The sequence below is a fragment of the Eriocheir sinensis genome, chromosome 7, assembly GCF_024679095.1.
Source record: "Eriocheir sinensis breed Jianghai 21 chromosome 7, ASM2467909v1, whole genome shotgun sequence".
Classification (NCBI taxonomy): Eukaryota; Metazoa; Arthropoda; class Malacostraca; order Decapoda; family Varunidae; genus Eriocheir; species Eriocheir sinensis.
Window position 1 is genome coordinate 8,757,412 of NC_066515.1, and position 15,777 is coordinate 8,773,188.

The 15,777-nt window shown below is 40.7% G+C and overlaps 1 protein-coding gene and 1 long non-coding RNA gene across 3 annotated transcripts in view; one reads left to right on the forward strand and one right to left on the reverse strand.

The window, feature by feature from the left end:
* The window catches only part of LOC126992542 (glycerophosphocholine cholinephosphodiesterase ENPP6-like), an 87,546-nt gene extending 73,651 nt beyond the window's left edge, over positions 1 to 13,895 (reverse strand). Inside the window, exon 1 of the mRNA XM_050851359.1 lies at positions 13,752 to 13,895. Coding sequence (XP_050707316.1) covers positions 13,752 to 13,870 — 119 coding nt within the window. The 5' untranslated portion in view covers positions 13,871 to 13,895. The remainder of the gene's footprint in view (positions 1 to 13,751) is intronic.
* On the forward strand, positions 11,182 to 12,102 carry LOC126992548 (uncharacterized). Of its 2 annotated transcripts, none has more exons than XR_007746641.1 (3): positions 11,182 to 11,287; positions 11,713 to 11,880; positions 11,923 to 12,102. It is a non-coding gene; the product is annotated as an uncharacterized LOC126992548 (long non-coding RNA). The 2 variants fall into 2 exon arrangements; XR_007746640.1 differs by lacking the exon at positions 11,182 to 11,287 and adding an exon at positions 11,434 to 11,628 and having other exon boundaries at positions 11,923 to 12,100.
* Positions 13,896 to 15,777: the final 1,882 nt, after the last annotated feature.

Sequence of the window (15,777 nt, forward strand, 5' to 3'; positions counted from 1 at the left end):
CTCCGAGGCTTGTTGTAGGTGCGCCATTTTGAAATTTGAATTTTGGGAAAAGGTGTATATGTTGTGTGAATGTAGTGTGGTGTGGATAAAGAGAGGATCTGTCTTTAGAGAGCATGCTGAACTACTCTCCGGTGTTGGTGAGACAATAGAGAAACGGTTAGTGAGGACATGGGAAGGGTCTTTGGCTTCAGCTCCTTCTCACCTCTCATATATACCTCACTGGGAGTGGCTTGCGCCGTTCTGGTAGATGTCTTCCTACTTATATATATATATATATATATATATATATATATATATATATATATATATATATATATATATATATATATATATATATATATATATATATATATATATATATATATATATATATATATATATATATATATATATATATATATATATATATATATATATATATATATATATATATATATATATATATATATATATATATATATATATATATATATATATATATATATATATATATATATATATATATATATATATATATATATATATTCGCCTAGTAGGCGTGTGGTTTTATATATATATATATATATATATATATATATATATATATATATATATATATATATATATATATATATATATATATATATATATATATATATATATATATATATAGAGAGAGAGAGAGAGAGAGAGAGAGAGAGAGAGAGAGAGAGAGAGAGAGAGAGAGAGAGAGAGAGAGAGAGAGAGCTGGGCGTTATCGCGATAAGTTATCGCGATACTTTATCGCTGATAACAAAATCGGGTTATCGGCCATCCGCTACTTATTTAAATATATATCGGTATCTTCGTTACTTTTGTAACCAAACTAGCGATAATCGCTACTTTTTTCCACCTCTCAAAAAAAAAAACGTTGTCTCCTCCCTACTGCGCATGCGTGGCCCGGGCGCCCGGTGTTGTTTGAAAAAAACTTCGGGGTATGAAATATCTTCGGTGAAGAGATTTCATACTTAGATCATCAACATTAAAACACTTGGTTATTTTTTTATGTTAGAGTCAAAAATCAATATATCAAAGAGAAAAATCATTTAACTTTGCCCCCAAAATGATTATTCACTGCCTCAAATTTGATATTCCACATTCGTTTGTGAGCATGCCATGGTATTGAAGGCACCCGGTGTTGTGTTATTTGGTGTCCCATCGTCAAAAGCTGGCGCTTTTGTTTACAAACACTGGTCTCTCGTGAACCAGTAATGGTAGCCCTCCACAGTCTCACAAAGCTTTTTAACACATTAAGAGTTGATGGAAAGCTGAATCAGACAAACAGTACCACCATCCTCGCTGTTTCTAGAACGAGACTCTGTACATATAAATACATACAACTCGTACAGAGTGTCGTTCTAGAAGCAGCGGGGATGTTGGTAGTGGTACTGTATGTCTGATTCAGCCTTCCAGCAACTCTTAATTACAGTTAAAAAGCTTTGTGAGACTGTACAGATCTACGCTTGCTGGTCTGAGCATGCGCAGTTCACGAGAGACCATAAGAACATAAGAACATAAGAACGCAGGAGTCTACAAGAGGCCGGTAGGCCTGTACGAGGCAGCTCCTTTGACCCTAAGCTCCCGTGTATCTAACCCCACCTAATATCGCTGTCCATGAATTTATCTAGTCTATTTTTGAATGTGACAATTGTATTGGCACTCACCACATGACTGCTAAGCCTATTCCACTCATCCACCACCCTGTTAGTAAACCAATTTTTGCCTATGTCCCTGTTGAATCTGAATTTATCCAGTTTAAACCCGTTACTTCGTGTCCTACCCGGTTCTCTTACCAACAAAACCTTATGAATGTCTCCCTTATTAAAGCCCTTCATCCATTTATAAACCTCGATCATGTCTCCACGCACCCTTCGCCTTTCTAGAGAATGCAAGTTTAACTGTTTGAGTCTTTCCTCGTATGCCAAGTTTCTCAACCCCTGAATCATCTTAGTCATCCTCCTCTGCACCGATTCTAACATTTTGATATCCATTCTATAGTAGGGTGACCAGAACTGAACCGCATAGTCAAGATGAGGTCTAACTAATGCTAAATATAGTTTGAGGAAGACTTCGGGGCTTCTGTTGCTTACGCTCCTTGAAATAAATCCCAGTACCCTATTAGCTCGATTTCTAGCTTGAATGCATTGTGCCCTTGGACGGAGATCAGAGCTCACTAAGACCCCTAAATCCCTCTCGCACCCAGACCTACTTATGAGAGTGTCATTTAAGCAATAGTTATGTGAGGGGTTGCTCCTACCTACACTCAGAATACTGCACTTCCCTACATTGAACTCCATCTGCCATTTATCCGCCCAGTTATATAATCTGTTGAGTTCACCTTGGAGAATACTAGCGTCCTGATCCGACTCAATTACTCTACCGATCTTGGTATCATCTGCAAATTTACTAACATCACTACTAATTCCTGTGTCTAAGTCATTGATATAAATAATAAACAAAAGTGGACCTAATACCGAACCTTGTGGGACCCCACTCGTAACACATCCCCAGTCAGATCTTTTACCATTGATTTGCACTCTTTGCTTCCTATTGCCAGTGTTTGCAAACAAAAGCACCAGCTTTTGACGGTGGGGACGCCAAATAACACAACACCAGTTCAGGCATTTCTAGTATTACCGTCCATAGGTACGTGTCAAAGCGTGGTTTTCAGGTTTTGTAAGTTTTCTAAAATACAGATAATGAAAATTTGAATTCATCTATGATTTTTTATTTGAAATATCAATATAGTATCGTTTTCGTCTATCGGAATTGTGGATTTATATCGGGTATCGGTTATCGGTTATCGCCTATATTTGTGTCTCCAGTTAACGAATATCGGTTATCACCGATAAGGTTTTCCATTATCAGTTATCGGTTATCGGAAATAAGGTTATGTTATCGTGCCCAGCTATGTATATATATATATATAGATATATATATATATATATATATATATATATATAGACATACATACATAGAGACATATATATATATATATATATATATATTTATATATATATATGTGTGTGTGTGTGTGTGTATACATATATATATATATATATATATATATATATATATATATATATATATATATATATATATATATATATATATATATATATATATATATATATACACAAAAATGTAATACAATGAGTTTCATGTGATGAGTAATGGGGGAAGTGGGGAAGGGTGATGTGTGTGTGTGTGTGTGTGTGTGTGTGTGTGTGTGTGTGTGTGTGTGTGTGTGTGTGTGTGTGTGTGTGTGTGTGTGTGTGTGTGTGTGTGTGTGTGTGTGTGTGTGTGTGTGTGTATGTGTCTGTGTGTGTGTGTGTGTGTGTGTTGCGGTGGAGGGGTCATGTGATCATGGAGATGTTAATGACCCTCACAAGTGTCGGTATCGCACTAAGCCGATATCTGTCCGTGCGAGTATTGACCGGGACGAGAATATTGTGGTGTCTTGGTGGTCTAGTGGGGGGACGGAGGGCGGGTGGGAGTAGATCTCTATGACGGAGGTTATGGAGGAGGGACTTGCCGAATTTCGTTAGGTTTGTCTGGTATCGGTCCTGTAGGGTGGGCATATTCAGCTGGGTGAGTGGATGCTCGTAGTTAGTGTAAGAACTGACCAGAATCTGTCTGCAAGCACGCCTTTGCACTCTCTCTAATTGGCGTTGCTGGGTCTTGTTGATGGAGGAAGCCCAAGCAGGAGAGGCATAGAGGAGTCTGGGGAGGATGAAAGTGGTGTACAGGTCATTGAGCGTCCTTTGGGGGGTTCCAAGTGCCTTCATGCGCCTCAGCATGAAAAGTTTGTAGGAAGCCGCCTTGATAATGGTGGTGACGTGCTTGCCCCAGTTCAACTTGCTGTCCAGGGTGACTTCAAGTAGTTTGGTGGATTCAATCACCTGCAGCTGGTGAGGGCCAACCTCCAGGGCTGGCGGTGGGATGGCAGTGGTGGTGTGAACATGCATCACCATCGTTTTGTTGGTGTTGATGGTGACGTGGTTATCTTGCGTCCAGCTCTGCAGTCGGTCCAGAATGTGTTGTAGGGGCGTGTAGGCAGGGGCTGTGTTGTTGATGGAGATGCCCACTGTAGAATCATCCACGTACTTCCAGCGATGAGTGGCGTCTAACAGTGCATTGTTGATCAGAATAAGGAAACAAAGAGGCCCCATGCGCGTCCCTTGTGGCACCCCATCAGAGAGGGGCTGGAGGGTGGATGTGCTGCCCTGATGACGCAAAGCTTGGTGCCGGTGCGTCAGGAAGTCCGCCAGCCAGGATGTCAGGTGGGAGGGCAGGCCGATGTTTATGACCTTGGTGATGACAGTGGTGTGGTCAACCAGGTCGAAGGCTTTCCGAAAGTCAATAAAGGCGAGGGCAGAGGAAGTTTTTCTGGTTTCCAGGTTTTTTTAGAATGAAATCAAGGAAACTAATGAGGCAATGTGTTGTGAAGGAGGCTCTAACGTTGCCGAACTGCCTCTGATCAATTTTGTAATGAATAGTATCATATGCCCAGCTGAATACAAAGTCTTCACAAAGCAGGCTCGGTATTGGAGTGATTGCAATGGGTCTTATAGTTCATTAAGTGAGGTGGGGTTGGTGACTTTGGGAATGGGAGTGATGAATGAGATTTTCCAATCTGTGGGGCATTTGCTCTGAGTGAGAGAGGCATTTATGATGGAGGCAAGGGGGGTAGCAAGTTCATAGGAAAACTCCTGATAAAGCTTTATGGGTAATTCTAGAGGTGTTGTAGACCTTTTGAGTTTGAGAGATCTGAGTTTTTCGGCAACTTGAAACTCTTCCACGGCGGGAGGATTAGACGGGGAGGGTAGGTAGACGGGGAGGGAGGCAGGGTCTAGGGGGGAAGGCTTTGACAGATGGAGGAAAAATGAGAGTTAATCAGCTCAGCTATCTCAAGGGGGAAGGAGGAGGAGGGGAGAAAAGGGAAAGCCGACGACGGGTTGCCCAGGCCACACAAATGGCGTATCTTGGAGAACAACTTGCTGGTGTCATTGCCCTCCAGGTGTTGTAGTTCTTGGGGGTAGTACTTCTTCTTCGCCACTGCGATTTCCCTGATGACTGTGTTGCGAAGGACCCTGTATCTTGCTCGGTCCGTGTGGAAGGCGCGGTTCCTTTGCTGCATAAAGGCTTTAATCCTGGAGGTCATCCAAGGCAGGTCGGCTGGGTGGGTGTGTTGTGTCTTGGTGGGGAAGAAGTGGTGATACGCCTGAGTGATGGTGGCGAGGTAGTTGTTCCACTTCTCCGTGACGTCACGAATGGTAAGGACTTCGACCCAAGGATAGCCCACCAACCACTGCCCAAACTGCCTAATCTTGGAGTCAGGTGTCGGGGCGGGTGGTCCTCTTGGTAGTGGGGCTGATATGTGACAAATATCAAGAAAGATGTTCGCATCTGGCAGGAAGCATGAAAATTGCTATAATAAGGTTTAAATGTATGCTGATTCCGACTAGATCTGGTGCCATTTGATTGGATCAAAGTAACCTGCTCAAATTTGAGCTTTTTGGTGAAGGGGGTCTTTTTCCACTTTGTATCGATTTCCGACTGTTTCTATGACGTAGCTGCAGTTGCTTCTAGATCTGTCATCTTATTCTGGTTACAGATATCATTTAGCAGCATACATTACTGACAAGAGGGTACACATGCCTCTAAAACGTTGTATGGCTTTCATTTTTGTCCGATATATTTCACCATCACAGGACCGTCAACCTGGTATGCTGTGAAGACCTCACAAAAGAGCAGCAAAGCTGCTGCCATGAAGAGCGATGTTCAGCTCTTCTCAAGGTTGTACATCTCATGCCAGTCTCGAGATGGAGACCTTGACTCGTTCTTCGAACACGAGAACCATCCGTGGCCACCATCACTCGCTGAGAACAACACGATGCGCCATGCGAGCAAAGCCGATCTGATGGACTGTCTTGAGGCATTGGCACCACGACCAGTCGATGCACCTGAGGTTGATGTTACAATTATTGATGGAGCAGCTTTAATGTACATTTTGGATCCCAAACAGTCCAATAAAGTCGTCCGAACATTTGGTGAATTTGCGCAGTTGATCTTCCTCCCCTACATCTTAACGAAGCTACAGTCTGTGATCCGGTTGGATGTAGTATGGGATGTTTACAAGGACGGGAGTTTGAAGTCGTGTACTCGAGAACTACGTGGTACGGGTGAACCTCTCAGAGTTGCTGCCAGCACACGACTACCGCAGAACTGGAAAACGTTCCTCCGGGTAGACTCCAACAAAACAGGGCTATTCAAATTCCTCGCGAGTGAGTTAGCATCATGCCACCTACCAGAGGGTAAACTTGTCCTCACAACCTGCCAGGAGAAGGTTCTCTCCAATCCAGACATGGATGTACATGGACTAACCCCATGTACACAAGATGAAGCAGATGGTAGAATGCTCCTGCATGCATCTCATGCATATCAACAAGGTCAAAAGAGAGTTCTCATCCAGGCAACAGACACAGATGTTGTTGTTCTAGCCATAAGAACAGCAAACATCCTTAAGGACTGTGAGTTGTGGGTCGCATTTGGTCATGGGAAACACTTCCGGTACATAGCTGCACACAGCATTGCAGATGAGCTGGACGATGAGTCTTGTCAAGGGTTGCTGTTTCTACACGCTATCTCAGGTTGTGACACAGTGTCAGCATTTTGTGGAATAGGCAAAAAGACTGCATGGGAGGTATGGAGAACATCGGACGTCTTCAAATCACTGTTCAGTAGACTATCCCTCCCACCCAGCACAATGTGTGATGCTGATTTGGTCACGTTGGAGCGATTCGTTGTACTGCTCTACCAACGTACGTCACCACTCCTGAGAGTTAATGAAGCACGGAAAAGACTATTCGCTTTTGGAAACCGGAAGTTAGAGAACATCCCTCCAACCCGCGCTGCATTGATGCAACATGCTAAACGTGCAGCATTCCAAGCCGGCCATGTGTGGGGTCAATCACTGGTCGCAAATGTCATAACCCCCTCTCCGGCAGACTGGGGCTGGGAGAATGTTGGAGGTACCTGGTCCCCAGTATGGAGCTCCTTGGGAGAAGCATCAAAAGTGTGTCGCGAACTTGTCAAATGTGCCTGCAAAAGTAACTGCACGGGCAGGTGCAAGTGTTATAAATCAAACTTGCCCTGTACACAGTTGTGTGCATGTGGCGGACAGTGTATTAGACATTGAACATGTTGAATGGACATTGGACTTGCCATGGGACAGTAACCGGTGTATGGTGGGAGGATCGTATATTCATATGACAGTGGTTTGATTTGCGTTGCATTGTTTGTGAAATAAAAAGTTTATGCTACATCAATAACGGTCCATACCTTACACATATTATCTCAACTGGCATTTACACTTGCAATATTTTGAGACATAGTACCATATTTAATGAGTAGGAAATAGATTTTCATTAATGGTGACACTAATTTTCATATTAGCATAGCACATACACATTCAATCATCCAAACAATAGTTTTATAGTGATCTGTGACCATCAAAACATGGGTATAGACACCTCATTTGTGCGATTATCTGTAGTTATTCGCCGATATATGGCAGAAAATAGATATTTCGGCAATGGCCGCATTAATTTGCATATTTGAGCAGGTTCCGTTGCTCCAATCAATTGGCACCAGATCTAATCAGACTTGGCATACCCTAAAACCCTTATATACCAATTTTCATGCTTCCTGCCAGATGTGAACATCTTTTTCACATATCAGCCCCACTATATCACCTTCCTCAACACTAAACATCCTCGGTCTATCCTTAACTCAAAATCTCAACTGGAAACTTCATATTTCATCTCTTACTAAATCAGCTTCCTCGAGGCTGGGCGTTCTGTACCGTCTCCGCCAGTTCTTCTCCCCTGCACAGTTGCTGTCCATATACAGGGGCCTTGTCCGCCCTCGTATGGAGTATGCATCTCATGTGTGGGGGGGCTCCACTCACACAGCTCTTCTGGACAGAGTGGAGGCTAAGGCTCTTCGTCTTATCAGCTCTCCTCCTCATACTGATAGTCTTCTACCTCTTAAATTCCGCCGCAATGTTGCCTCTCTTTCTATCTTCTATCGATATTTCCACGCTGACTGCTCTTCTGAACTTGCTAACTGCATGCCTCCCCCCCTCCCGCGGCCCCGCTGCACTCGGTTTTCTACTCATGCTCATCCCTATACTGTCCAAACCCCTTATGCAAGAGTTAACCAGCATCTTCACTCTTTCATCCCTCACGCTGGTAAACTCTGGAACAATCTTCCTTCATATGTATTTCCTCCTGCCTACGACTTGAACTCTTTCAAGAGGAGGGTATCAGGACATCTCTCCTCTCGTATTTGATCTTGCTTTCGGCCACCTCTTTTGTTTCTTTTTTAGGAGCAGCGAGTAGCGGGCTTTTTTTTTTATTATTGTTTTCTTTTTTTGTGTGCCCTTGCGCTGCCTCCTTTGTTGTAAAAAAAAAATATATATATATATATATATATATATATATATATATATATATATATATATATATATATATATATATATATATATACATATATATATATATATATATATATATATATATATATATATATATATATATATATATATATATATATATATATATATATATATATATATATATATATATATATATATATATATATATATATATATATATATATATATATATATATATATATATATATATATATATATATATATATATATATATATATATATATATATATATATATATATATATATATATATATATATATATATATCTTACAGAGGCTTCTGGCACTTAGCCAAAAATATCTATTCCACTTTCACTTCTTCATTTTTCCCTCCTCTCCTTAACCCTGATGGCAGTACCGCCGTCTCATCTATCTCTAAGACTGAACTCTTCTCTCAAACTTTATGTAAAAACTCCACTCTGGACGATTCTGGGCGTATTCCTCCTACTCATCCCCCCTCTGATTCCTTTATAATTGTTATTAAGATTCTTAAGAATGATGTTTTCCATGCCCTCTCTGGCATCAACTTTCAGAAGGCTTATGGACCTGATGGAGTGCCTTCTATTGTCCTTAAAAAGTGTACTTTCGTGCTGACACCCTGCCTGGTCAAACTCTTTCGCCTCTGCCTATCAACATCTACCTTTCCTTCCTCATGGAAGTGCGCCTTCATACAGCTTGTGCCTAAGAAGGGTGACCGTTCCAATCCCTCAAACTACCGCCCTATAGCTTTACTTTCTTGTCTATCTAAAGCTTTTGAATAAATCCTTAACCGGAAGATTCAAAAGCACCTTTCTACTTCTGACCTATCTGATCGCCAGTATGGGTTCCGCAAGGGGCGTTCTACTGGCGATTTTCTTGCTCTCTTAACTAACTCTTGGTCATCCTCTCTTAGCCGTCTCGGTTAAACTTTCTCAGTTTCGCTAGACATATCAAAATCATTTGATAGAGTCTGGCACAAATCTTTGCTTTCAAAACCACCCTCCTACGGTTTCTATTCTTTTCTCTGTACCTTTATCTCCAGTTTCCTCTCTGACCGATCTTTCACTGTTGTAGTAGACGGTCACTGTTCTTCCCCTAAACCTATCAACAGTGGTGTTCCTCAGTGTTCTGTTCTATCTCCCAATCTCTTTCTGCTGTTCATTGATGATATTCTTTCCAAAACGAACTGTTCTATCCATTCTTATGCCGATGACTCTACTCTGCATTTCTCAACTTCTTTAGACAGAAGGCCAACTCAACAGGACCTAGACGATTCCAGGCTGGAGGCTGCAGAACGCTTAACCTCAGACCTTACTATCATTTCCGATTGGGGCAAGAAGAACCTGGTGTCCTTCAACGCCTCAAAAACTCAATTTCTTCACCTATCAACTCGACACAATCTTCCAAACACCTATCCCCTATTCTTCGACAACACTCAGCTGTCACCTTCTTCTACACTAAATGTCTTCGGTCTATCCTTAACTCAAAATCTCAACTGTAAACTCCATATCTCCTCTTTCACTAAATGAGCTTCCTCGAGGTTGGGCGTTCTGTATTGTCTCCGCCAGTTTTTCTCCCCCGCACAAATTCTGTCCATATACAGGGGCCTGGTCTGCCCTTGTATGGAGTATGCATCACATGTGTGGGGGGACTCCACTCACACAGCTCTTTTGGACAAAGTAGAGTCAAAAGCTCTTCGTCTCATCAACTCCCCTCCTCATACTGACAGTCTTCTACCTCTTAAACTCCGCCGCCATGTTGCCTCTTTTTCTATCTTCTATCGATATTTTCATGCTGACTGCTCTTCTGAACTTGCTAACTGCATGCCTCCCTCCCTCCCGCGGCCACGCTGCACTCGACTTTCTACGCAAGCTCATCCCTATACTGTCCAAACCCCTTATACAAGAGTTAACCAGCATCTTCACTCTTTCATCCATTACACTGGTAAATTCTGGAACAGCCTCCCTTGTCTGCATTTCCTCTTCCCTATGACTTGACCTCCATCAAGAAGAGTGTATCTAAACACCTCTCCACCCGAAATTGACCTCTCTTTTGGCCACTCTTTACTTTTGTCTATTATAGGAGCGGTGAGTATCCGGCTTTTTTTCTGCACTTTTTGTTTGCCTGTGAGCCGTATCCTTTGTTGTAAAAAAAAAAAAAAAAAAATATATACATATATATATATATATATATATATATATATATATATATATATATATATATATATATATATATGTAAAATCGGCGCCTGCTCGCAGAACCAGGCCCGGTGTGGTGTTATCTGCCATCCACGTATTCTAAGACATCCCATCCTGATCTCCGCATGCGCGGAACCCGATGTTTACAAACACAGTGTTGATATCGTAGTTTGTCCAGGCAAGATGGCGGCAAGACAGCATGGCAGCTTTTACGGTTAAATGGCCAAATTCAAGGATGACATGGACCCCATAATTCAGATAGCCTACCATTAAATGGAAAGAATCTGAGAAACATGACCATCAATCAGAAGAGAGTGTAGGTTATCTCATTTATCACATTTACCGACATACAAGGGGTGTAGATTATCTCATTTATCACATTTACCGACATACAAGGGGTGTAGGTTGTCTCATTTATCACATTTACCGACATACAAGGGGTGTAGATTATCTCATTTATCACATTTACTGATATACAAGGGGTGTAGGTTATCTCATTTATCACATTTACCGACATACAAGGGGTGTAGATTATCTCATTTATCACATTTACTGACATACAAGGGGTGTAGGTTATCTCATTTAATCGCATTTACTGACATACAAGGGGTGTAGGTTATCTCATTTAATCGCATTTACTGACATACAAGGGGTGTAAGTTATCTCATTTAATCGCATTTACTGACATACAAGGGGTGTAAGTTATCTCATTTAATCGCATTTACTGACATACAAGGGGTGTAAGTTATCTCATTTAATCGCATTTTCTGACATACAAGGGGTGCAGGTTATCTCATTTATCACATTTACTGACAAACAAGGGGTGTAGGTTATCTCATTTATCACATTTACCGACATACAAGGGGTGCAGGTTATCTCATTTATCACATTTACTGACATACAAGGGGTGTAGGTTATCTCATTTATCACATTTACTGACATACAAGAGGTCTTGGTTATCTCATTTATCACATTTACTGATATACAAGGGGTGCAGGTTATCTCATTTATCACATTTACTGACATACAAGGGGTGCAGGTTATCTCATTTATCACATTTACTGACATACAAGGGGTGCAGGTTATCTCATTTATCACATTTACTGACATACAAGGGGTGCAGGTTATCTCATTTATCACATTTACTGACATACAAGGGGTGCAGGTTATCTCATTTATCACATGTACTGACATACAAGGGGTGCAGGTTATCTCATTTATCACATTTACTGACATACAAGGGGTGCAGGTTATCTCATTTATCACATTTACTGACATACAAGGAGTGCAGGTTATCTCATTTATCATATTTACCGACAAACAAGGGGTGTAGGTTATCTCATTTATCACATTTACCGACATACAAGGGGTGCAGGTTATCTCATTTATCACATTTACCAACATACAAGAGGTCTTGGTTATCTCATTTATCACATTTACTGATATACAAGGGGTGCAGGTTATCTCATTTATCACATTTACCAACATACAAAGGGGTGTAGGATGTTTCATTTATCACATTTACTGATATACAAAGGGTGCAGGTTATCTCATTTATCACATTTACCGACATACAAAGGGGTGTAGGATGTTTCATTTATCACATTTACTGATATACAAGGGGTGCAGGTTATCTAATGTATCACATTTACCGACATACAAAGGGGTGTAGGATGTTTCATTTATCACATTTACTGATATACAAAGGGTGCAGGTTATCTCATTTATCACATTTACCGACATACAAAGGGGTGTAGGATGTTTCATGTATCACATTTACTGATATACAAGGGGTGCAGGTTATCTAATTTATCACATTTACCGACATACAAAGGGGTGTAGGATGTTTCATTTATCACATTTACTGATATACAAAGGGTTTAGGTTATCTCATTTATCACATTTACTGACATACAAAGGGTGAAGGAGGAAATTTTCATATTTCAAGCAATTTTCACATTCAAAAAGATAAAAAATAAACTTAGGTCGGACGTATCACGATAGGCAGTCGACAAAAGACACGGTACCGTGTCACAATTCATCCACCCTCTGTTTGTAAACAAAGCCCGCGCATGCGCAGATCGGATGGGATGTTACTATTCTAGCTCATCCTTATGCTATGCTAATCCCTTATGCAAGAGTCAAAAAAAAAAAACGCCGGTTAATCGCTGTTCCTGTAAATGGAAGAAAGCTGGTGTAGCCAAAAGAGATCAAATTTGGTTAGCGAGGCAAGATTCGCCACTCTCGAAAGTGTTCAAGTCAGAGGAAGGAGGAAATGCAAATGAGGCCTCTTGCAGAGTTTACAAACGAAGGAGATAAAAGAATGATCACAATCAGAACCCAAAATTATAGTAGCATACACAGCCCTATATTCTTTTGTTTATCCTGATTTAAACTTATTACGGCAATAGTTGCCTTTCTCTCACAGTAAAGTAGGCAGTTGAAAGGCAAAAAGGGCTCATTTGCATTTCCTCCTTTCTCTGACTTGAACACTTTCGAGAGTGGCGAATCTTGCCTCTCTAACCAAATTTGATCTTCTCTTTTGGCTACACCAGCTTTCCTCCATTTACAGGAACAGCGATTAGCCGGGGCTTTTTTTTTTCCCCTTCAACTGCCTTCTCTGCTGTAAGAGAAAGGCAACTATTGCCGTAATAAGTTTAAATCAGGATAAACAAAAGAATATAGGGCTGTGTATGCTACTATAATTTTGGCTTCTGATTAATATCCTGACTAAAACCTTGGTCTCGTTAGTAACCCCGTTCGCTGCGATTGGCACGGATTTAGCCTTTACTGGTAGCCTGGTAAAATACACTCCCAGGTCTTTCTCTGCCTCTGTGGTGGATAGTGGAGTGTTTCCCATGTGGTATTGGTGTGCTGGATATCCCCTCCCAAGGTGCAGGACTTTACATTTTTCATCACTGAATTGTAGGAGACACTTTTTGTTCCATTCCTGTAGCTTGGTGAGGTCTTGTAGGAAATCCGCAGTCAAGGGGTTAGAATTGTAAGAACATTAGAAACAACGACAACAGTAATTACCCGTCCATCATTATGTACAGCAGCTTGTCCCTCTCGCTAACCACCGGGACGCTTGCTGTCACCCAGGCCCACGCCGCTAGCCAGGCACCTGCTGCCCACCATGCACGGACGCACATCATCTGGGAACAGAAAGGTCGTGTGATTATTATTGTCATTGGGGAGGCGGTGACTGAATGGATAGCGTGACGGCGCCGCGTTCAGGACAACGCGAGTTCAATCCCCGCCCGGTGCCACCAAGCTGGGATTTTTCAGCCGCCGCCGAGTGGTTTGAAACTACCCACATGCTGTCCAGAAGACCAACTATCAACCCGGACTCTAGATTCTATGATTAAAGATGAGCTCCGGGAGGGCAGCATGAGCCAATGCAAGATGGCGCCACTATAAACACTCGCCTGCGCCAGAACGGGCTGGGCCGACCATCAGGCCCCACCGGGAAGAAGCCTTGGGCCGACCATCAGGATTCACCGGGAAGAAGCCTACCGGCGCAACAGGCCACGACGTAAAAAAAAAAAAAAAATATATATATATATATTTTTGTTCAATATCTATTTTCAAATCCAACAAATAACCATCAATGAGGAAACTCTAGAAGCAGTAAATCAATAGGTATTCTTAAGACAAATCTTGCAAAAGACGTATAAGATTAGGCTGAACGACTTTTGGAAAACAAAATAACAAACAGGCCGAATGACTTTTGAAAAATAAAATAACAAGTAACATGAAGATATCTTTACTGATGAGTTTCAGGCGAACGGTTTTCAATCAATGCGTTCTCCCCGCCATGGTATATATATATATATATATATATATATATATATATATATATATATATATATATATATATATATATATATATATATATATATATATATATATATATATATATATATATATATATATATATATATATATATATATATATATAAATATATATATATATATATATATATATATATATATATCACAGACATGGACATTGGTCAAGTCCCTGGAAAAGAAATGGAGAAGTGCCCAAAGAGGAATGAAGAGATCCTTGTTGGGTATATATCATTATTATGGACGAGAAATCCAGCAAATGGATAAAAACAAAGGTAAAAAAGTAAATAAAAATGAGAAGATTCAAGAAATGGGAATGGTCAAGACACAAATGAAGAAGAAAAAACAGAGACAAGATTTGATAGAGTGGGAAATAACTGATATAAAAATATCCAATAGAAGATCCTTCCGCAGCGGAAATGATAAAAAGTGAGCCAAACGTTTACAGAAAATTTGCAAAATGGAGGCATAGAACAGAAACGACTGAGAACGCTTAGAAGAGGCCTATGTCCTGCAGCGGAATCATCAATTATTGTCATTATCATAATAATTATTATTATTATAATTATTATTATCATTATTATTATAACTACTACAACTACTACTACTACTATTACTATTACTTCCAAATGTGTAGTAAAGTTCTATAATGTGTGAAGGTCCAAAGTCTCACTACTAGTCTTAAAGGTCACAGGGAAACACAAAGTAATTTGTAGGTTCTTGTTGTGGCAGAAAAGTAAAGGTTCTACACGTGTGAGATCGGGTAGCGTTCTTTACTTGTGAAGGGTACATGGTAACTGACGCTGAAGCCTGAAGAGTGAAGAATGAAGATGCCCGGGGGCTACATCGAGTTGCCAGTTTACATAGGCATATTCCACATCAAAGAGTATAGATATAGCATTCCCATTTGAGACTGACCGGTGGGGTGTCGGCCGATGCGGGTCAGCCCCGCCCCACAACTCTGCCACACACTCAAGACCTCTCGCTTCTTCTCATATGTCAGCTATTTACTGCCTTTAAATAAATTTAGTTAAATAACACTGGGGAACAAATTGAAATAAAAATTTTGGTGCCTCAGATGTTAGACCTAATTTTGGGTATATTCAGTTCACTGAATACGATTATAACTTCAATTTCTTTGTAGCAGCTCTAGTTTTTTAATTAATCACCTATAAGTAAATGTACCTCTCGTGAGCATGTCAGTGAGCGT